General features: G+C 52.0%; 8 protein-coding genes across 8 annotated transcripts; 2 read left to right on the forward strand and 6 right to left on the reverse strand.

Annotated features, from left to right (window-relative positions):
- Positions 1-591: 591 nt before the first annotated feature.
- K489DRAFT_330037 (uncharacterized protein) lies at positions 592-3,479 on the reverse strand. The gene has a single exon (XM_033602113.1). The coding sequence runs from the start codon at positions 3,066-3,068 to the stop codon at positions 651-653; it is 2,418 nt and encodes an 805-aa protein (XP_033464421.1). The 5' UTR covers positions 3,069-3,479; the 3' UTR covers positions 592-650.
- Positions 3,480-4,003: 524 nt separating this feature from the next.
- Positions 4,004-5,598, reverse strand: K489DRAFT_14698 (small GTP-binding protein). The gene is made up of 5 exons (XM_033599190.1): positions 5,375-5,598; positions 4,897-5,020; positions 4,784-4,831; positions 4,501-4,728; positions 4,004-4,445 (listed from the first exon to the last, which is right to left on the reverse strand). Exons 1-5 carry the CDS (start codon positions 5,383-5,385, stop codon positions 4,251-4,253), a joined length of 606 nt encoding a protein of 201 aa, XP_033464422.1. The 5' UTR covers positions 5,386-5,598; the 3' UTR covers positions 4,004-4,250.
- A 580-nt stretch (positions 5,599-6,178) lies between these two features.
- K489DRAFT_385992 (uncharacterized protein) lies at positions 6,179-8,067 on the reverse strand (the record flags this gene model as incomplete). The annotated part of the gene is made up of 5 exons (XM_033606184.1): positions 6,179-7,022; positions 7,056-7,121; positions 7,155-7,188; positions 7,483-7,627; positions 7,999-8,067. The coding sequence occupies 5 exons, from the start codon at positions 8,065-8,067 to the stop codon at positions 6,179-6,181; spliced, it is 1,158 nt and encodes a 385-aa protein (XP_033464423.1).
- Positions 8,068-9,396: 1,329 nt separating this feature from the next.
- On the reverse strand, positions 9,397-11,081 carry K489DRAFT_385993 (alpha tubulin; the record flags this gene model as incomplete). The annotated part of the gene is made up of 5 exons (XM_033606185.1): positions 9,397-10,580; positions 10,636-10,711; positions 10,773-10,799; positions 10,902-10,942; positions 11,057-11,081. 5 exons carry the CDS (start codon positions 11,079-11,081, stop codon positions 9,397-9,399), a joined length of 1,353 nt encoding a protein of 450 aa, XP_033464424.1.
- A 691-nt stretch (positions 11,082-11,772) lies between these two features.
- K489DRAFT_14937 (uncharacterized protein) lies at positions 11,773-12,990 on the forward strand. Its single transcript, XM_033599208.1, has 4 exons — positions 11,773-11,817; positions 11,874-11,890; positions 11,938-12,276; positions 12,357-12,990. Exons 3-4 carry the CDS (start codon positions 11,977-11,979, stop codon positions 12,738-12,740), a joined length of 684 nt encoding a protein of 227 aa, XP_033464425.1. The 5' UTR covers positions 11,773-11,817; positions 11,874-11,890; positions 11,938-11,976; the 3' UTR covers positions 12,741-12,990.
- K489DRAFT_406090 (uncharacterized protein) lies at positions 12,825-13,208 on the forward strand (the record flags this gene model as incomplete). The annotated part of the gene is made up of 1 exon (XM_033607219.1): positions 12,825-13,208. The coding sequence occupies one exon, from the start codon at positions 12,825-12,827 to the stop codon at positions 13,206-13,208; it is 384 nt and encodes a 127-aa protein (XP_033464426.1).
- Positions 13,209-13,605: 397 nt separating this feature from the next.
- Positions 13,606-15,461, reverse strand: K489DRAFT_14970 (glycoside hydrolase family 5 protein). Its single transcript, XM_033599212.1, has 2 exons — positions 15,389-15,461; positions 13,606-15,290 (listed from the first exon to the last, which is right to left on the reverse strand). The coding sequence occupies exon 2, from the start codon at positions 15,068-15,070 to the stop codon at positions 13,721-13,723; it is 1,350 nt and encodes a 449-aa protein (XP_033464427.1). The 5' UTR covers positions 15,071-15,290; positions 15,389-15,461; the 3' UTR covers positions 13,606-13,720.
- A 1,639-nt stretch (positions 15,462-17,100) lies between these two features.
- K489DRAFT_375485 (uncharacterized protein) lies at positions 17,101-21,918 on the reverse strand. The gene is made up of 3 exons (XM_033603696.1): positions 21,250-21,918; positions 19,224-21,197; positions 17,101-19,167 (listed from the first exon to the last, which is right to left on the reverse strand). Exons 1-3 carry the CDS (start codon positions 21,624-21,626, stop codon positions 17,433-17,435), a joined length of 4,086 nt encoding a protein of 1,361 aa, XP_033464428.1. The 5' UTR covers positions 21,627-21,918; the 3' UTR covers positions 17,101-17,432.
- Positions 21,919-22,607: the final 689 nt, after the last annotated feature.

Genomic DNA, 22,607 nt, shown 5'->3' on the forward strand with positions numbered 1-22,607 from the left:
GTGTTAAATGGGCTAGCAGGTACCTAGTAGAGGCTTGTCGGCGCTGAATATGTTGACTTCCAGAGTTCTCTTCAACCGGCTGCTACGTAAAGCAAAGTACATACACAGGGCAAGGCAGGTATGAAGCACGCAATTGATAGGAGATGACTAACCAGGCAGCGATATTCCGGTAGAGGGTTCTAAGGAGTAGATTAAGGACACGCATGTATTCAGGAATACCTGAGAGCTACGCAGGTCTTTGTCTTTCTAGACAGCTCGTTGGTATGAATCGATCATCATTATCAAGTATGCTTCGCATCCTGAGGATATTCCCTTTGTCCAGATAAACCCAGTTAGCCAGAAAGCACTCGTCGGAACAGTGGAAAGGACTCAGTCGTCGCCAACGATGTCTGAGACTGCGACTAAATCAATGGCAAGAGATCGCTGTAAAGCTTGACGAGCTCATCTGAGCATCGACCCTCGGTGCTACCCCAGCCATTTCGCATTATAAATTGTGTTACAACGGACCTTTCAACGATGTGACGAAAGATATAAAAGAGAGACGATCATCACCACAACGGGATAGTGAACATGGACAACAATCTAGACTAGGGACGGGATCATTGATGTTGACTGTTCGAAAAACTCAATTGTAATCATATACACCTGCATTATTCAGTCATCGGTCGCAAATTTGATGTACATTCCTCGCATCGCCAATAAGGAATGCGCTTGGGCAACTTGAGGCATTTCAAGTGAAAAGCTCGTGCACAGGTTACTTCAGAGCAGCCTATTGTACCACGTAGCCCAGCGACAATCTTGCCACATACGCAAGTCTGAAACCGATCCTGCGGCACTCTTGCATCCACACGGGTATCGAAAGTCGTGCCGCTTGTGGATGCTTCGAGCAGTGAGCCATTTCGGGCAGGTCTTTCTTTTGCTCTATCATCGTCATCTGTTGATGTCATCTTACCAGCAACCCAGCGAGTCCGATTGCCAAGCCATGAATCACTGTCCGAGGGATCCCAAGGATCGAGGCGAGGCGACCTCTCGCTCACCGGCGATTCTGCAATCGTCCCGTTCTGGGAATAGGTATGTCGTGATGTATTTGGTCGCAAAAGCCCGGTCTCTCTTGTCTGTGCAGAGATACGTTGGGCATCTTCTGAGGCCTGATTAGGCGCTGATACAGGCCACTCTTGTGGCTGCGCAGAATTTGCAGCTGTATCCAGCAAAGAGGTACAGTACTTGACAGTCGCCCCGGTGATGACACACCCAGTTTCCAACTGAAGGAGCTTCTTTCGCATGGCATCTGCCCATCTAGGATCTCTTGACTGTTCGAGGTATTTTCGCGCAAAGCGGACGACTGCATCCTGCATGTGAATGTCTGAAGATGGCCGTTCTTCGTTGATATGGACGTAGAATAGCTCATGGAATTTGCAAACCGCGGCATGATCGCCGAGGTGCATCAGGTCACGCCGTTGACGCTGCGTTAACCAATAATCATCAATGTCTTCGTCGCTTTCGGAAAGCTCATCGCCACAACGCACAGCTTGCTTCGACGTCGTTCGGTAGAAGGTCACTCCGGGCACATTTGGCACCTGATATGTCTTTCTGACATGCAGTGGCAGATTTTTCACCTCTTCTGGCAAATGACGTTTTCCCTTGTTCCGGGCGGATGCAGCAGCCATGGCTGGTTTTAATGCAAGGCTGGTCGAGATTTCTCTGCGCATTGCACGGCCGGGCCTCTTCATGGGGCTTCTGTGCTTGTTATGCCCTGCGTTGATCCAAGGCCCCTCGCCGTAGATATACGCGGCGATGTCTACGGGACATGATGGTGCAATCCAATTCATGTTACGATCTCTTGACGAATCTGTACTAATTGGCGTTTCCGCATCTTGAATCCACAATACCACTGTCATGCCGCTGGAGACCATCCACTCCGTCCCCTCCGCTCGATACTCCCATGACTGATGTGAGTTTGTATAATGCAAGTATAATCGTGCGAAAGATGAATGTTCAATTCCGCTGCCACAATGAACACATTCCAGTGAGATTTTGGTCAGCTCACGAACTTGAAACCCGTCTCGAAACTTGTATCTGATGGTCCATTTGCTGGGCAATTTCTCAAGATCGTCTGACGCACTCGGTGTCAATAAGTGGCGCGCCCTTGATGCGTTCACTAAGCCGCGGTTGTACTGTACAAGGGGCGATTCGGGATGAATCCAGCCCATAGACACCTCGATTCCATATGCAAGTGGCAATGTCGTGTTATTCGTTGTGCAGAGAAGTGGCAGAGTGCTCCCGGACGTGGGGCATTCCGGCAAGGCATCCCAGAAAGTCCGCAGCACGCAATTACTTGGAACTGTGTGACCCCTCGCGCCAGTTGGAATACTGTCGAGCTTCGACAACAGCTGATGAGCGTCATCCGAGTCCAGACATTCTATGGTCATCTCCAACGAGTACCTATCAGACATTGCCCTCCTCCAGCGTTGTGATTCACCAACGGAACCGCATTCTCTCACAATGAGCAGCTTGCTCAACTCGGTGTGAAAAGGTTGATCTAGCTTGATGTCGAAACTTGGTCGGCCGCCGCTGTTTTCACATTGCAAAATAGTGCCGCTTCGCATGTCCACGTGAAGCGGGCTTTCTCGTGAATTACGCTGGTAAATTCTTGCTTGTATTCGGCATTGTAGCAGCAGCCGCTGTGCATCGGGTCGTGGTAACCAGTTCGGGAGACCGTCGTCTCTGTCCGATGTTGGCGAAGAACGATCGGCCTCCACTGGTGGTGCAACTTTGCCGGAGAGTCCGCGAATTCGTAAGCCCTCAATGGTCAAAACTGGTTTGCTCCCATGAATAGAGTCGTCGAGTAAATCCGTCGATGGATAGTCCCAGCTGGTGCGACGATCTTCGAGCGCAAGCATGGCCTGAGAAGTACGGGCATTGGTGTTCTTCCGCAGGAAGTCGATTTCGTGTCGGTCCAGAATGAATTTGAGGTTGCGACGAAGAAACGTGCGGTTTGACGGATGATCGACAACGCGCGCGAGAGCAGCTTTGCCAGTGAGTCTTCGCGAAAGTGTTGATTCGCTCATGACAATGTGTGCAGAAGGTCAATTGACTGGTCGTTTTGATTACGCAAGATTGGCAGGTTGTCAAAATCGATCGACTCATCATGAACTCTGCGCGTTACTTAAGGAATTCGTGGTATCCCGACCGTGTCGCAGCGCGGAGGCGGTGACAGAGTTGTGTTCAGATGCAAACGAGCCAAGCTTTTATCTTGTTTTGATGTCGATTGTAAATATCCGCGACCCTCGCCAAAAGGCGGGTCTACGCTCAAATAGTAGGCAAACTTCGGAGCGCGTTGTCTTCTGCTACCATACATGTCATTACCCAATCAAGGTTGAGGCTGTGATGATGAGGTGCATAGTAGAGCGTTCGCGCACTTGAGTCGCGCAATTGCATTGCAATTAATCGAAGCAGGCGATCATTGACGCCGCGTTCTCACTAGTCGACCAACACAAGCAGGCGGGACCAGCCAGCCCTGCCACATGGAGGCCTGAAATAAATCATGACTGCAGGTGTAATGAAATGTTCATGTCACGTTTCGTGCACACGCCTCTTCATTATCAACGATGGGTCTGTCCCCAATTCTCGCGTACATACCTTACCAGACACTTGTTCAAAACTACAGACTTCCACCTGGAGGGCAATCAGAAAGACTAGTCTGTTCATATGAGACTGTTCACATGAAGATATTCTTAGCCCACGGAGTGCCTGCATAACTGTAAGAGATAGATCTCTCTGCCAGAATTTGAGTGCAAGTCAGTCGATCGTTCGGGAAGGACCACAGAATGCAGTGATCAGGTCATGGGTTGAATGCTGTCATAGTGAGGTGCGCGAGACCAATTTTCGAGATTGAATCCCAAGAATGACTGTCGAGCACACTTGGGTAGCTTATGCAAGACCCGATCGACCAGCCTTTGGAATCATCCTTAACATGACAATCTCATGACAATCAGCAAAGACAACATTTCTCATTATGCGTATCTTAACTTCATCGGTCAAGCCAGACCTGAGCGAAGCATTGGACGCGCTTCCCCATGTCGCATATCCATCGTGATTATCTAAACAGACGCGAGGCGAATATGATTATTCTACGAGTGCGTGAGGATGTGTATGTGGCGAATTGTTGGCGGTCGCACACCATCATTCCACCTCGCATCCCACGCCATGAAAACAACACAGTGCGCAAAGGATATCGGATTGGGAAGGCTCTAGCAGCAGCCGCCAGCACTGCCGGACTGCACATTTGAGCCCTGGCCGACCTGCACCGTAGGCTTATTGTTGACGGTCGTGTTGCCCATGCGCTCCTTGATCTGGCGAGCCATGGTCAAGAAAGCCTGCTCGACGTTGCTGGCGTTCTTGGCCGAAGTCTCAAGGAAAGGAATCCCGAGGCTGTCGGCAAATTCCTGTGGATTGTTAGGCCAGGAACGAAAAACCATCGTGGACTAAGCCCAGACTTACTTTTGCAACGCTGTACTCAACAACCTTCTTGTCTGCCATATCGCTCTTATTGCCCACCAACAACTTGTTCACGCCCTCGGTGGCGTATCGGTCAATTTCTTGCAGCCATTGCTTGACATTGTTGAAACTGTCCATGTCGGTGACATCGTACACGACACAGATGCCGTGTGCGCCGCGATAGTATGAGGATGTAATTGTTCGGAAACGTTCCTGGCCAGCAGTGTCCCACTATTTCCATGTCAACGAGTGCTCCGCGTGCTCATATCCGTGTTCTGCGACCCACGATTTGAAGCTTAACAGTCTTGCCGTCCAACTCGATGGTTCGGATTTTCTGCGCAGACGTTAGAGCCAGCCTTTCCCATAATCGCCCTAAGAGCAGCGATTGGAGCGACGTACAAAGTCTACACCGATAGTCGAGATGTAGCTCTCCGTGTAGGTGTCATCGGCAAATCGCAGCAGCAAGCATGACTTTCCAACACCAGAGTCTCCGATCAGGAGAAGCTTGAAAAGGTAATCGTATCTATATTTGTGGGATCAGCTCCTGATATAACCATGGTGTGCGGCGCTCGAGAAGCGACTAGCGGTGGCGGTTGTAAGAGACAAAGGGATTGAGCGCTGAGCTCATGGCACTGGAATGGGTCGGTTTTGGAGAAAGGCGATCAGCAGCGAGGGTCGGAAAGCAAGTCCTCGCGGTGCGGAGTAGTGGTCATGAACCATCGCATACGTTTCGCGAGAGGGAAGCTGGTGCGGTGCAAGCTGAGATAAGGAGGACTCTGTGTAGCCGTGCGAGTCAGTCTCTGGAGATGCACCACCCAGAAAGTCCCAGTGCCAGGCGCGTGTATGCGCCTGGTGCCGGTATCTGTAGACTCACCACTCGGGATTCATGATTGCGGCCCTGACGCAGCAAAGTGGTGATTGGTAAGGAAGTTGCAAGGACAACGAGGACAGCGTCGCGGAGCTGACCGGAAAGTGGCAACTTTGAACCTTGAACAAATTCTGGGGTGTTGTCCAAAGGAGGCCTGACGAATATAGCAGTGAGTTGTTCGATCGTTGCGGCGGTCACAGGGCAAGGCACACGCACTCTTGACTCTACGGATGACCTGACCTCGCTGCTGGCTTGACGACCGTTGCATCCTCCTGCTTGGCGCTAATCCTCGGGCGACCTCCCTCTTCGCTGACGTGCCGCAATTGTTTGTTGGCGCAGCTAGTCCTAAAACAGAACCCCGTCTTCGTACCTGTCAACGTGCTATCTCCCTACGAACTCAACACTGGACTGCTTGATCATCGTCCACAAAACCCTTCTTCACAGGCATTTTCATGGTGAAATCGACGCAAGATCGGGCGTGGAGGAACCCCGTCGCAAACTTTCTTATATCTTCATTCGGGGTCATGGGATCACCAGCCTCCTGCTGAGTGCTGTTGTTCTTCAACAAGCGCTACTTTCTGACTACACGCTCACCTTTGCTTTTACTAGAATGGATCTGATTGCTGGTCGATAAGGCGATACATTCAACAGATACATAATTGGAACATCGTGGAACGTGAAGTGTGCTATATTCAGCGTGGGAAGTGACCTCAACCCTCAAGAGAATGTCCCCACCCTCAAACGATCCGGCAAACTCAGAACCGGCGGTGTCTCCATGAAAGAAAGCTCATTCAATCTAACGTTAGCTCTTCATCACCAACCGGGATTGGGCGGCTGTGACTGATATTGCTGCCCACCGTAGTTGCTTTGCGATGCGCCAGGATAACCAGCACCCTGGTTATGCGAAGACTGACCAGGATAAGCTTGGTACGGTTGGTTCTGATTCTGACCTTGTGGCGGCCCTCCATGAGAAGGGTTGGGGTAAGACTGCGTGCCGCCTCCGTATGAGCCTTGTTGGGGAGGAAATCCGCCTGGGGGTACAGATTGATTGTAGCTTGACTGTTGAGACTGGTTGAATGCACCAGGGGGCTGGTTGTATTGTCCCTGAGGATACGCGTTGTGGTTACCACCTTGATTGTAGTTCGGCGGACCACTGTTGCCACCCTGTTGATGACCTGGGCCATTGCCATAGCCGCCTGGGCCCGGAGTACCCTGGCCATAATGCGTCTGTGGAGGTCCAGAATTTTGCTGAGACTGATGAGCTGACTGGCCGTATCCGGAACTACCCTGGTTTGTAGGGCCGGATTGATCGTGCTGACTATTAGAATGCTGCTGAGGTCCGCCATGCTGCTGTCCCGTACCAGAATAAGAACTGGTAGACGACGAATAAGCTCCTGCGCCCGAGGTCTGCGCTGCTGGCGGTTGATAAGAATTCGGAGGTGCAGTTCCCGAATATGTCGAGCCTGAAGAACCACTGTTGGAGTAGCCGTAGGGGTTTGAGCCACCATTGCCGTGCTGAGGCTTGTTGTGGCCGCCTAGGAAGCTACTAGCCATGTTGCCGAGGCTGCCAAATCCTCCGCCGCTGCCACTGCCGCCGCCGCCGTTACTGTTGTTGGTGTTGTTGTGGTTGTGGCTGGTATTGTTGTGGTTGCTGGAGCTGTTGTTGTGATTGCCGTTGTTATTCGGCGACGAATGTCCGCCCAGAAATTGTTGGGCGAGCTGACCGGCCACACCGCCGATTCCGCTGGTTTGCGAACTGCTGCCGTGGTTTGATCCATGACCTTGGGACGAGCTACCTCCCAGGAACGAAGAAGCAAGATTGCCTAATGGTGAGCTGGAAGGTTTGCTCCCATTGTTATGCGAATTTCCTCCCAAGAAAGACTGGGCGAGGCCCCCTAGTCCGGATTGATTCTGCTTCCCACCGCCCAGAAAAGAGTTCAACACAGTAGTCTGAATTCCCAAATCAGCCTCATTGTATTACTTCAAAATCGTGGTGCGCGGTCGCTCGCGGACTTACTCCCAATCCCCGATCACCTTCTTTTCCTTGCTGTTGGCTCAGTCAGCGCAAAGGTCTTCCGGTCGGCGATCGACATCTCTTGCCTCAAATCCTCTTTCACCCTCTTTTCCCGACATGTCGCCGTTCGGTGCGGGATACGGATTGAAAGTCGGGACTGGTGTTGCGCTTGGTGACGGTACTTGTGGCGCTGCGCTCGTTGGTACGTCCCACGTTGATTCGCCCGTGGATATTTGAACGAAGTAATACTTTCGCGATCTTTATATGCCGGCCTAGTCAGTATGAATGTGATTGATAGCGATGGAGTGACGATGGAGTGGCGATGTTCAGAGAACAGTGGTGGCTGTGCACGAGAGCGAAGTGGTATGTTATGTATGAGTGGGGCTGATGGTGAGGGGCTTTGCGCCGCTTGAAATCAGCGGCGATGCCGGGCCAAATGGGACGGGATGCGACGACGCATGCGTTGTGTTCTCCGTGCGGTGGAGGCTGTGGGTGATTCAGATGTTGACGGCGACACTTACTTTGCGTCCCACTGAGCGACCCTTTAGGTGCATAACATTCCGTCAGTGCGAACGGCGAAAGGATAGAGAAAATTGCAGGCGCGCATGCGAGTTTTGACGCACCATCCGGGAGGGAGACTGGGAGGTGCGTGATCAGGACCACCGTCAGGAGTGCTTGGTTCGGCCATGGCTGAACGTCTGCAGTTTGCTGCTTGAGTCTCCGCGAGATTCTTCGGAGGGTGCCGCTGTATAGACAAGATCGAAACCTGAGCTTGAAGGCTTGACTTTAATGCTCAGCGCAATGGGCAGTATATACACCAGCCGGCCCAGGTGGGCAGTATAGGGTCGGGTCGGACGCCGAATTGCGATAATGCACAATGAGGTCACTGCCGCAGACTTTCTACAGCGTGAAGACGCCCTTCAAGAGCAAAGAAAGAAGGTGAAACTATTGGGGAAGGCTACTGGGGATTCATTTCACAGAGACCGCTGTCGCCTGACTAGCAGCAGACATAATGTGCTTTGAACTGTGGAAGTGTGGGTGCCCAGGTGAACACGAAGGCAGCTGGGGCCAGATGGTCAGGGTGTTTGTCCTGAACAATGTCCAGAGGCCAGCAACCTGAGGACCGATGCGAGTGTGGACTGCATATATGCGTTCAAAAGTTAAGGTGAAAATTGTTCATCGACAGAGTATGAATAGACGGGGTAAATATTTATTGCAACCTTAGCGAGATGGAGTGGACGATAGGCATCGTGTGTGCGATCTGTGCATTTGAAATGTGCCAGGTGACCATGTAGTACCAACGAATGGATCCACAGCGCAGCCCTGGAGATTGGTGCAAAGGTCACGATTGCCCATCATCTCGTGCGAGATACCTATGTAGGCTACATAAAGCCGGCGACACCGCGAGGATCCACACACGTGTGAAGTGTAATACGCACACGCTTGCATTTGCCTGCGTCACTATCGATGCAAGCCAGATCACGCCCGGTCGATTGAAGGTCACGGGCATTTGTCAGATCTTTTCTACTGTGTGCCCATGTGTAGATCATTCCCGCCGGGCGGCAATTTGCGCAATTCAGCAGGCTCTGGAGGTTGAATACCATTTCGGCGCTCGGACTGTCTAAATAGCACCCTTGAACTTCAATCGAAGCTCGCAGTAGCATTCTCTGAACGCGGTCTTGAGGATGGGTACCCTTCACCAACGTACGGCACAGTATGACTAGTCGCACACTTGTTGCAAATAGAGAATTGATGATATCGAACGCTCTTGGCTACCATTTTGAATTAAACTTGACACAAAAGAAAGCTGTCCCAAGCACCAAACAGTCAACACTGGCAGAGACTCATAGCCAAAGCGATAAGAATACTTTGATCATGGAGAGGTCAAAAGATGATGATCGAGGAGAACCCTTATCCAGCTCGGACGAGGGTATCAACGTCGATCACAACCATGTCTCTCTTACAGACCGCGCATTTTTCACATCAGTGTGCGAATCGTCTGCTTTTAGAGACTACTCTAGTACTCGGCCTCAGCACCTTCCTCGCCTTCGGCAGAGTCGGCAGCGACCTCCTCGTAGTCGCGCTCGAGCGCAGCCAAGTCCTCGCGGGCCTCGGAGAATTCGCCTTCCTCCATACCCTCACCGACGTACCAGTGGACGAAGGCGCGCTTGCTGTACATGAGGTCGAACTTGTGCGAGAGCGAAGACCAGGCCTCAGCAATGGCGGTGGTGTTGGAAAGCATACAAACGGCGCGGTTGACCTTGGCGAGATCACCGTTGGGAACCATCTGTGGCGGCTGGTAGCAGATACCGATCTTGAAACCAGTGGGGCACCAGTCAACGAATTGAATGGTGCGTTTGGTCTTGAGAGTAGCAACAGCCTGGTGAACATCCTTGGGAACGACGTCACCGCGGTAGAGCAAGCAAGTGGCCATGTACTTGCCGTTGCGGGGATCACATTTGACCATCTGGCTGTTGGGCTCGAAGCAGGACATGCTGATCTCCTGGACGCTGTTGGCCTCGTGAGCAGCCTTGGCAGCAGAGACGATGGGAGCGTAGGCGACAAGCGGGAAGTGAATGCGAGGGTACGGCACCAAATTGGTCTGGAACTCGTTGAGATCGACGTTGAGCGAACCATCGAAACGGAGAGAGGCGGTGATGGATGAAACAACCTGGGCGATCAGGCGGTTCAGGTTCTCGTAGTTGGGGCGCTCGAGGCCGAGGTTACGGCGGCAGATATCGTAGATAGCGTCGTTGTCGACCATGAATGAGCAGTCACTGTGCTCGAGAGTGGTGTGAGTGGTGAGGATGGAGTTGTATGGCTCAACGACGGAGGTGGCGACCTGAGGAGCTGGGTAGACACAGAACTCAAGCTTGCACTTCTTGCCGTAGTCGACGGACAGACGCTCCATCAACAGGGCACCGAAACCAGAACCGGTACCACCGCCAAAGCTGTGGAAGACGAGGAAACCCTGGAGGCCAGAGCAGTTGTCGGCCACGTGCCTGACCTTGTCCAAGACCTGGTCAATGAGCTCCTTGCCAACGGTGTAGTGGCCACGAGCGTAGTTGTTTGAGGCATCCTCCTTTCCGGTGATCATCTGCTCGGGGTGGAACAAGCTGCGGTAGGCGCCAGTTCGGACCTCATCAACGACGTTGGGCTCAAGATCACAGTAAATGGTGCGAGGCACGTATTTGCCGTTGCCTTGAAGATTGTTAGTTCCATTATAGAGGCAACTATCTCAGACAGAGTGACATACCAGTCTCCGAGAAGAAGGTGGAGAATCCATGATCGTCGTCAGCAGCCTTGCGCTCCTCAGTGAGGTAACCATCGGGCTGGTCGGAGTGTCAGTCTCTGCTCCAAGGTTCGATTGGAAGGCAGTAAGTCCCAACTTACCTGGATACCGTGCTCGAGGCAGTAAAGCTACGACAAGCAGCGTCAGTGAGGTGTTTTCTAGCACTTGTGGCAGTGACCATTTTCCCTGCGCCACGACTCCATGCACGCTCTTTATCCAATGATGCTCACCTCCCAGCAGCTGTTGGCGATCTGACAACCGGCCTGGCCGACTAGACACGCGCAAAGTCAGTACAAAGTTGTGATTGAGCCAAAATTGTGACCAGGCGGTCAAGCTTCAATTGCAGGCCATTTGAGGGCGAAATCCTTGTCGGGGTGTCACGTACCGTTCAAGCTGATGACTTCACGCATATTGACTGAAATGAGATGGGTGGCGGTGGTTGTTGGGCGTCTCTTGACTATTGCAATGAAGAGGTGTATGGAGAAGGAAGATGAAGTCAAGGATGCCGGGTAGTTTTCGACTTACCAGCGCGTGAACGATGTTTGGTCTGGCGGGGGTCAGTCAGGGAAGGTGTGTTTTGCCGTGCTCCATAGTTCGGGGCCCCTGCGGTGTGGGCCACGCTAAGTCCAGATACAGAGTAGCCCCCAGCTTAAATCCCCTGATGATTGGTCAAAACAGCCCTCGCTCAGGCATTGGAGAACCCTTTCTTTCGGGGCGGTATGCAGTGTAGCTCCCGAGGTTCATCACGCTCTTTGTGTGTGTGTGTATTATTTCGACCGTAGCAAATGATCAAACGAACATGGCTGTTGGACGCACCAAGATCACGTTTTCTTAGAACTGAATATTCGAAGCCACGGTGGCGCGCTGGTTGTTCGCGATCGCAGTACCATGTCGACGTCTCTATGGTCGTCTCTTGTGTCTGCCGTGTCCTAGAATGTACGCGTTCCGAAGTGGAAGCTTCCAATGACCATTACTCCTCAGTCAGGGCTGGTGGCCAGGCGCCTGCATTTCGGACCGGGAAGGAGACCTTGCACAGTGCATAGACAGCTGCTGTGGCTGCATCTGAGAAATACAATGCAATCGATTCATCGCCCGGGCGTGTTGCCATGTGCACGAGACGATATTGCATCTGAATCACGATCAGTCGTTAGTCCCGCTGCAGTCAGTGTATTAACATCGCTCCACTAAATTTGTGCACCTAGGCATGTGACAAATTCACGTACGTCTTCTCAAGGTCAACACAGTAAGACATGCTCACCTTTTCAGCGTAACGACTCCTTCGTGGTTGCACAATATCGCAACAATATGAAGCTCTCGCAAGGCTTCATAGCCACGTCTTTGCTCGCCTGCTCACATCTCGCGCGCGCAAACACCGAAAAGGTCATCTTTATCGCACCCGCTGCCATATCTTCATCTGAGCCGTATTTGAAGCTCGAAACCTCCTTCATCGATACTCTTACGCCTGGCAACGGCTCCAGCTTCCGGACGTCTCTCTCTGTTGCCTTTCCCTCGGGGGCGAACAAACGTGGAATCGAATCGTGGTATCTCCTGGACAGCCTGACGCCGCATCAAAGATACGAAGTTCGGATTTGTTGGCCCGCGATTGTGAGCTGATCACCCGTCTGATCTCTGCATTCACGAACACATGCATCGTGTCCCTGTGATAAGACTGACCTTGTACATAGCAACCAAGCGAATTCTGGCTCGATGTTCACACATTAACACATGTTCTTGGTGACTCATCCTTGTCACAGAGCCTTTCCAAGCATTCCGCAAGCCGAAAGGCGGTCCAGACTCCAGCAAAACGGCGAGAGTACTCGAACAAAAGCATACTCCTGCTGCATGTTCAATCGACGGCAGACTACTACACTACAAATCGAACTCTCATGCGGAATCCGCCTAAGGTTCACGCCGATATCATACTAGATCCGTATCTGCACAACATCGTACCCAAATCACTCGGCTTCACTGCCGCCTACGTTGTTACCCTCGCCATCTGCTCATGGTTTCTGGCGTCCCTTTCTTTGCGATCTGTACAGCTTCCTCCAGCGAAAGTGCGTCAGGAATAGCGTACGACGAGATATTATACAGCTTGTCCGAGTTCAACCGAACTTGACACAAACCGGCTGGTAGGACCCGGCATAAAGAGCGCAATGTTCGCGGCGCCGCCGAGACATCCATTTTATTCGTTGCCACCCGAGCTCGTCCTTGCCATTGTGGATCTTCTTCCACCTGAGACCTTCATCAATTTCGCGTTTGCTAATTATCCCCTGCTACACGCTCGTGGTCTGGCACCGGCTCTGTCTAAATCTCGAGTGCTGTACATTACGAGTCAGACACGATTATCGCAGCTCTTCCCTCTGTTGAAAATTCCGGCCGAGATTATGCTCGTCATTATGGGGCATCTGAAGCCTATTGACATCATGAGATTCACGGTGGCCAACTATCAGGACCTCGAGCGCAGTGGTATCGCGCCGCCTCTCACACGCGAGACGATACACCAGCTTGGAAGTGCTATTCAGAATCACGCAATATAGTATATGCTTCCATTCGCTTTTCGCAAACTTTTCATGCTGTGGGACGTGAGAGGTAAATTATGACGAGTGGACCCAGACGTGTGATGTCGGGAAGATGTGAGAAGTCATGTTGAAAACGAGTTGTTTGGGTCGTGTTTGAGGTGAGATGCCCGGGCATGTATCGTTCTTTTGTTCGATAGCGGCCTTGTCGTATACATGCTGTCGCATTGTGGACTAAAATCACTCCTACTACAGCACGTACTGCTACTTGTGCAGGGATTATACACTTCTCACCGGGTGACATTTTCTCCCTTACTCTAAGTAATCATTCTAGACAACCAAGTCGAAGAGTGCAGAGCTCATGTCGCACATCATTGTAAGCTTGGAGTTGGGTTGGGGACTTAAGAGATAAGTAGAAGGAGAGACATGTTCGGACAGAAAACGTGGGAAAGGTGACTCAACACCGGAGATTTGAAATTCGCGACACGAGATGCGATCAATAACCTTCAGACGTGGATCCACCTGAGATCCAATCACCCCTTGCATTGATTCGGGAATCTGCGATCTGTGACCTTCTTCCCTATCAGTCCATATTTGACGGCATTATCCAATCCCCAAGCGCCAGGCGCCTTATATGACCACATAAACCACCCTTTGGCCGAGCTCTCGAACGTGTCTAGCTGGGCCTCGACGTACCGCCGGGTAGCGTCGATGAGCGGCTGCTTCCAGTGCTCTACATCAACGTTGCTCGAACACTGACAGCCGTCCTTATGGCAAACACTTCCGGCGATAATGCTTCCATCTGGGTTGGCGCAAATATTTGTTTGCGCGCTGAACTCGCCCACAATTACCGGCATCCCGTTTTGATGCTGGTCGAGAGGCTCTGATCTCTTCCAGCCGCATGCTTTCTCGATGTGTTCCTTCTGCGTCAGCTTCGAGTCTGCATCGACCTGATTCTGATAAAGGTGCGTGTCGATGACGAAATTCATGTCGGCCTTGTTGCGCACGTGTCTGGTGATGTTGACGCTGACATCTTGCCATTTCTCCGGTCGCATGAATCCATCATGCATGATTATGGCGAGATTCTTATTCGTTGCAGCTGCTTGGACGCGATGGTAGGCCTGCTGAGCCCAGATCTTTGTGATCAAAAAATCATTCTGCGCCCACGAGATGGGCTCATTGACCAATTCAATACCGTAAACGACATCCGCGTACTTTTCTGCACCATACTTCTTCGCCATTGTCTCGAGGACGCGTGTGCTCCTCTCAAGATTTGAGGGATTTTGCCATTGAACAACGCCGGTGTGTCCGGAACTATCGAACCCGTTCTGAGATCCTGGAGACCCATGGCAGTCTACAATAACCTTCATGCGGTACTTCCGCGCCCATGCTATTGCCTTCTCTAGATATGCGTCGGCTCCAGAAATGTACGGCGTCTTCTCGTTATCGTACGCCCAGAAGCCTACTGGGATTCTCAGGGAATTGATGCCCCAAGAAGAAAGCTTCTTCACGTCATCTTCGGTGAAGAAGGTTTCCCAGTGCTTTTTTAATTTGGCCTGTGCACCTGGAGTGGCGTCAAACGTGATCTGGTCTTTTGCACCAGTCCCAGCGAAAATATCGGGCGTCATCCAGTATTCGAGGACCAGCCAGGATCCTATGTTGACTCCACGCATGCGTTCTGTGCTGTCTGCTTTTCTCTGGACGAGTGCAGAGCTGAGCGTGCCTTCTAAGTGCTGATCTGATTCCACCAAGTTCGTTGACGAGTTGTATGCTTGTTGTCTATCAGGCACGGTTTGTAGATTTGACCGGTCCCAGGGCATTGCGCTGCCAAGTTGCAAAATCGCGAGAGAGGCCGTCAAGGCCATCAACCGAGAGGGACGCATGACAAGGCCCAGGAGTTTCTTCGGATTGGAATTGTTGTTACGCAGCTTATCAAGGATAAGGTTCTCCAGTCCCGCTGCTGGTCACGATTCTTGCGTCCTAAAAGAAGACCCGCCTGCGGGTTTGTATTTTGGGGGAAATGCTTCCAGAATGAGCTCGCGCTCGAACAGAATGTGGTATATGCACGCCGTACCGATATAGTCGGTCGTCTCTACTGTGCCTCTAGACTCAGAAATATGAGGTCAGTGATTTGAAAATAGAAATGGAAAGGCCATCAAGCGGCCGCCGGGCGAGCGACATAAATAGTACAATGATCATACCAGGTAATGCATCAGATGTCCTGTAGAGGATCATTGTTCGTCATAATATCACTACAGTGGCATGCATAGTGGGTCATTTCCTCGTCTTGTCACAGGACCGGTCCTTCGGCGACACAGCAGGCACACGTTTCAAGCTTCGATTTAGCAGGTCACGCCCATATCTGTTTGGGCATTTTCACGAAACGCAGCGCAAGGCGCTCGACAAGCATTCATAACAGGCTGGGCCGAGGCAGACACAGCATCTGCTAGAGACCGGGGCAGATCGAGTAACATAGAGCAGAGTGTCGACCTTGCACGAAGGATCGTAGCACTGTACCTGAGCGCTATCCGACACTCGCGCCATGATGAAGTCGGGATTGCTGCAGGATCAGACTCCGTCAGTCGATCTTAGAGGAAAGCAATTTAGTCGCGCGCTCTCTGAAACATATCTGCACGCCCCAGATCAATTCGGTTAGCGTCACAATTGCTTAGTTCACCCAATCACATTGCTTGGCTATAAGCACTCACTTCGCGATGTATCGGACTTGGCAGACACAACAGCTGAGATAGACAAATGCTACACGGCCACTATATACGCAGTGTGAGCCTAATGACACATTGTACAGGGTTTACAGTAGATAGGAATACTGTTCTTACCCCCTGTCTCTCCCTCTCCCTCTTTTCCCTCGTGAGGCGGCCGACAAAGTGACGTCGGACTCGGCCGGCCCTACACGCCTGTGGCTTCGGTGCTCGGCGGCGCTAACTCGTGTGCACATGCGTTCCGGCAGTCGGCTTGGTTGGGCTTGCTGTACACACCAACCCTAAGCGCACAGTACTCCAGCATCCATGGATTGATCAACACTCTCACGACTACGCCAACATGGCGCAGTTGGGACGGCGATCGAACGATGACTCCCGACGTGCTAAGGCTTCAACAGCATTGGTGGGTCGCTTGCAGCTTTGATTTATGCCGGATCAATGCAGGCCGTGGTCATCGCATCATGTCGAGACTCCTCTTTCCTGCTAAGTCAAGGTGTGTTAGTATGCCTTACGCAAGCTGCTGCTCGACAGAGGAGTCTGAGCATGACCCGGCATAGGGTCGCAAGATCTTCATGCTGATCGCGTCGAAGCAATAGAGTACCCGTGAATTCCCCCTGCCATATCGAGGCTCCTGAAGTCGTGCCCGATCAGACGTACATGTCCGCTGCACACCAAAGGACAACCAGGAGGACCTTGGCCTCTGCCAGGCCTTCCCATACTCCAGTGTAATCAGAGGCCTGCCGACGGCCGGACATGAGCTGCCGATCGCGAATGGCATGAGGTCATGAACAAGCGATGCTGTGAAGTCTGTAGAAAAGCCGCTTCCGATCGCATTACGCGGGCAGCCTTACCCCGCTGTGCCTGCATGCGAAATGCATACGAACATGGGTATCCGAAAGGTACTTATCATACATGGGTCAAGCGACCGACAACATTTGCTTTTGCTTGCCAGAGCAGACTGAAGCAAATGTGACCATGTTGCCAGTGAGGGTCATGTTCCGCAAACTTCACGCCCGATGTTCGGGCGACGCTAGGGCATGAAAACACGGAGTTCACGTCGCAATTACTCTCCTTCTCAGTGCTTGCGCTACACATGAATGCCCGGCAATAGTATACACAAGCGGTGGAATGGGGAAGACGAGTACGTTCAGCGTGGAATTGTTACATCGAGCCCCTCGGCCGTTTGACGATCACAAAGTTGATGGCCGAAATCGGAGCATTGCCCACAGACCATGAGGACTCTGGAAGATTGACACGTGCTTTTGAGTCGTGCAATTGCTACCTAGATACTCCAGGGAATCGCAATCCTGCTGGAACCTATTCACCACATGGGAATCGCGGAGACTGTGTGCCCAAAGGTCCTCCACGACATCAAGATTGTGTATGACATCGAGCAAAGCTCGCATGGTACTTTTCTCTGTATACTCATATTCCTCCCAAATTTGTTCCTGAGGCTGCTCAAGGAACGCTACCTATTTTATTGCTGATGGTCATGTCCCATTCGAACTCATTCACAGTCCCTCATTCAATTGTATCTCCATGTCTCGTTGCCACCCATCTGCGGAAGCATCGGGTCATAACCAAGGCCTGGGGGCTTCCGTCCCGTTGCATTGTCGTTGCGAGGTAATGCGTTCCATGGGCTTGCATTCACGGCCGCGTTCCCGGAAATGAACGACGGGGTGGCAGTGTCTGCTAGGGGGTTGGTGATGGGCCCTTGTGGGTTGCTCCAAATCTTTGATGCATCGAAATTCGTGTTCCGCAGGAATCCGGCGGCGGGATTGTACGGCGTGACGCCCTGATCGCGCAGCATACGTGCCTGCGCGCCGTTTCGACTAGCGGTGCTGGGTAAGCCTTGAAGTTGCCGAGTGTATTCTTGGGCAGGTTGAGGATCACCCGAAGGGAACTTTTGCAGAGCCGCTGGAAAATGCTGTGACCGCTGCTGCTGGGGTGGTGGCGTTGGTGGTTTGGACAAGCCTGCCCTGACCCAAACTTCAGAAGGCGGACTCCATTGGGGGTTCGGCAAATTCGAAATGGAATTCTTGGGTGTATGGCGGCTCTCGTTCCGCTTAGCGGAAATTGCGTTCTCCTGCTTATGAAGCTCGAGAGGATTGTACTTGGTCGCGTAGCCACCGTCAGTTGAAAAAGGCGAATCGTAACTTTTCTGTCGGCGTGCGAATTGTTCGACCAGATAAGGGTACTTCTGAAGATTCTCCATGTATCCAGCAGACATCTCGGGCTTAGAAATTGATGACAAAGTCGTCGCCGGTGTGGCTGGGCCACCTAAGGATGAACGCTGACTTTGTGATGAGGACGGTGGCCGGCTGTTGGAACCTGGTTGAAACGACGCGCCAACAGATGCTGTCTGCCTATGATTGACCTTGGACTGGCCCGCACTGACAGCCATCGTGTCGAAGTCAGGTCGCTGGAGCGTCTGCGAGCCCTGCGATTGTCTTCGGAAAGAAGAATATTCACCATTGTATGCGGCAGGCAAGACTTTGGCAGAATAATACTGGTCGGATGGGAAGGATCGTAGTGGTGTCGAGTGACGCGACGAGTCGCTGCTCTGGTAGCCGTATAGTGCAAGCGGTGGATGATACATTCTCACAGGAGAAATGTTGCGGGACGTGTCCATCAGCTGTTGATTGTCGGCGAAAAACTCACTCGAGTCTGGAAACGCCGACAAGTCTAGCGTATTTACCGTGGAATTCGACGCTGCAGGCTCGCGCGGCTTGTACACATACGGCTTCTCATTTCGGGGTGCAACGACGGTTTGTGCGGGAGGATTTCGTGGTACCACGTTCGAGGGCGCACGAATTGGCGCAGTGGGTTGTTTCGCAGGAGGGTTTGTGCTCGCAGACCGATCGGAACCAATCATTCGCTCCATGAAATTGGCTCTCGTCGAGATCTCTTTACTACCAGGCTTTTCCGTGTAAAACTGCTTCGCATCGGTAGAGCCGTCCGGCAGATAGTAGAACAGGTCTGACTCGAGATCTACGACAGGCTTTTTTGCGACCTCAAACGGACTGCTCGCGTAGCCAGGAGGCGGCATATGCAGGTTGTAGAAGTCGAACCACTTGAGAGTCTCATCTGTATGGAATGGCTCATCTTGTGTCGGGACACCATCCTGGCGATTGGACATGGAGAAGTTGTCTTTGTTGAAATTTTGAGGCATGGGAAGTGCGGACGCAGAAGGCTTCGGCCGCAACGAGTCGTCCTGATTGAGCAGGGACAACCACTTCCATTCCACCTCGATACGATCACTGATGAAGCTAGTTAGCATCCATGACTGAAAAGTGAAAAGTCTCTCTGCACTCACCCGTCGGGAAGAACATCAATGATGACAGTCATCTCTGATGGCCTGTTCTCCACTACTAATCCGCCGAAAATAGCGCCGCCAGAATGCTGAGCCTGGACTGTATCATTCGGCTTGAGGTCCTTCGCAAAGTTGATGATCCGCTTGCTGTTCTCTAAAGCATCCACGTTGAGATTTTTTGGCATCTTTGGTCGGTGGTACTGACACCGAAAGTCGAAGCCTTCCTCGAAGTACTCTGTGCCGTCCTCACTGAACGTCGGTACGGGACCGGCATCAATGAGTACTCCTGCCGCAACAGCGCAAGTCGCGTGGAAAGCGCGGGCGCACTTCTTGTACGAGCATTGGAAGCAGGCACCACGTCTTGAGCGACAGAAATTGCATTTGAGCTCGAGTCGAGCTTTGTCGATGTTTGCCACCCCACAAACCTTCTCTTTTCCGTTAACAAGGACAACATACGTCTCGGGTGTGTAGAGCGCACACGAGCGATGCGCCATTTTGCCGGTGTCTGTGTGAAGCAACGGCTCCCAGGGGTTGTCGTTCGGGCACATGACACATGGCTCCCTGGTCGACCGGCGAATCTTGATGCGGATTTTGGTCTTCTTCTTCGGCACTTCGGTCTTGGCATCCCGTTTGCGTTTCTTAGTTTTGGGCTTGCGACCTTTCACGCTCGCAGGTGGTGAAGGCAAATTTCCGTCTTCTTCGTTGTCCAGATCCTCGTCCTCGTCGTCAGTTTCCTCGTAATATTCAGGAGTTGGCTCGCCCCTCAGTTTCCGCTCGATTTCGGCCACGTCGACCCAAACATTGTCAGCTTCACAATTGCACTTTCGAGCAATGCGCCCGTAGTCGAGCCAGGATTCGGTGGCGAAGTTTACTGATTCTGCGCAATTGTACCCAACGTTGTAGCCGGAATGATAGCCGTAGGGGTACGTGATGACGAATTCACCCTCGTAGTGAACGAGCTTATTCACCTTGACGCCATACTGCTTTTGAAGCACATCTGGCGAGATGAGATAAGTCTTGTGGCGGAGGAATTGGTCGCAATTCTTGGCGTCCAGGGGCCAGACTTGTTTCATGGCACGCTCGAATTTACGAGCATCCTCTTGGGAAATACTGTACCACTGCTTAGGAGCACCGAAGTGAATGTAGTTGATACTGTACAAATCGACGTCTTCTAGATGCCAGGCAAAGGTAGCCTTCCACATTCCCATGTATAAATAAGCAGTGTTGACTCCTGGAACTTTGGTCCCGAGAACATCAAGCAGGTTTTCCAGTTTGGCCACGTTCCAGCTTGTTGTCGAATCGTCAAAGAGTGATCCAGGCATATCGGCAGCATACATCGGCTGATTGAAGCCCAAGCTCTTCCAGTAATGCGTCTCAAGTTCAGCACAACGTTCAGGCGTAAATTCTTCAAGGCCCTCCATGCGGTAGTCGAAGTCTTTGAAAGCTTTCTCATCCACGTATTCGGCAGCCTCGGCAGTATTGTTGAGACGTCGAGCAGTTACTGACTTGGCCTGGCCTGCACCCTTGGCTGGACGGCCCCTGGGTCGTTTGGTGGGCTTCTCTGTCGGAGCAGGAGAATTCGGTGTAGGCGGCTCCTGAATGCGCTTCTCTTGAGCCTCATCGTCCGACGCAAGCTCCTCGCCTGGGAGAGGGTTTCGACGCGGGCGGCCAGGTTTCCTTTTTGACTTCAAAACCTCTTCGTCCTGAGAGGTAGGGGCTCCAGAAGAGACCCGTCCTCGAGCGTTTCCACCACCTCGCGTGACCTTTTCCTGATTCTTGCGTCGCTCTCCACGTTTAGCCGGAGGTTGATACTGTGTCTCCTCAGTCAAAGCCTTCCACTCCGGCAAGTTGTAGGATCTCTGCTTTTCCACGTTCTGCTGTGTGTACGTTCCAAAAGTTCCGTTGAATTCCTGTGTGATAGGATTCTTGATCCGGATGCGTTTCACGTGTTCGTCCAGTGCCGGGAGAGAAGCACGCCTGATGTACGATTAGCATGGCAAGCTGTAACGCTGAGATGTGAACAACACACCATTCCGCTGGCGGGATAACTTTCACGATGCCCGATTTCATGCCGTATTTGTCAATCTTCTCGATGTACCTCTTGAAACTTCGAAACTGGTCCATCGTTGGTTTAAATACTGGGATTTTACCGCCATTCTCCTCGTCCCAGAAGTGATCGGGAAAGACTTCCTCGTCATCGTCGTCACTCAGGTCTAGCTCACTTAGATCCGACTCTTCTGGTTCCTGCTTGGGGTCGATGTTCATCTCCTCACTCGTGGGTGGCGTGAGAGCGTTGGCAGGCTTGTTGGCCAACTCGATTGAAGGCTGTACATCCGACATTGGAGGCAACAGTGAATCCGAGGCCGGATTTGCATGGTTGTTGGCAGTGCTGGCAGAAGCCATCATGAGATGCGCACGGTCTGTGAGTCGTGAGCGTGTCTGCAGCGGATTGATGCGCCGACGCCGACGCCGGCGCTTGAGGCAGAAAAAGGGTTGAGACCTAAAAGTGACGTTTGAAAAAGGCAGGGAGTGTCACGTTCAAGTGTGGCACGCGCGCGAGGATCGCGCGCGGCCGAGAAGGTCGAATAATCGCAGTGAAGGAGTGAAGATAATGAGGAAGGGTATAAGAACGGAGGCAATGACTGTAAGTCTCGGATGGTGGATGTGTGTGTGCAGCACAGTATTGACCAGCACTACCTATCTACCTAGTATGGTGGCAGTCAAGTCCTGCAGCAAGCCCTTCGGATGAACGAGGGTTAACGAATTGCTGACTGATGATTTGACTTACGAATTGTGCCTAATAAACCTGGCCCGTTTTTTTCACCTGCTGCCACACAAAGTCGGGAGCGTCTCATCATGCCTGGAGGCCTGCAAGATGATGGGAAGAAGCACGCGGGGACTTCCGTAGCTAAACTCTAAAGCGCAACCCGTCCGAGCACGCTCGGGTGCTGTTACCCACCCCTCACATCCATGGATTTCATGTGGGAAAAATTACTTTTGATGGATTACTTCTCCTTTCGTGTACATGTGAGGGATTACAACTGATCACGTTATAGTACTTTGTTGTAAGTGAAAATATCATCCAAAGAAAGGTGGATTCATCGGTGGGCGAGAATCTGTAACAAATTGTGCCCAGGTGTGCTATCAGTCATACATACACAGTGGTGTAGACCGACACTGAACTCGAGGTGTGATCCACTCTGTACCGTGCTACAATACTACAGTACCCAGTTGGGCTGTACAAATCAACATGGATGCTATCAGATTTTCGTCCGCATAGCATACTCGTAATATATAGGGGAGCATCGCGACGAAAGAGTGGAATCATCAACGGTGCAAGCGCTTGAGCATTCTTTCACCTTTCTTGAAATGCCTAAGTATCCTACA

This window comes from Dissoconium aciculare (assembly GCF_010015565.1).
Source record: "Dissoconium aciculare CBS 342.82 unplaced genomic scaffold K489scaffold_1, whole genome shotgun sequence".
Classification (NCBI taxonomy): Eukaryota; Fungi; Ascomycota; class Dothideomycetes; order Mycosphaerellales; family Dissoconiaceae; genus Dissoconium; species Dissoconium aciculare.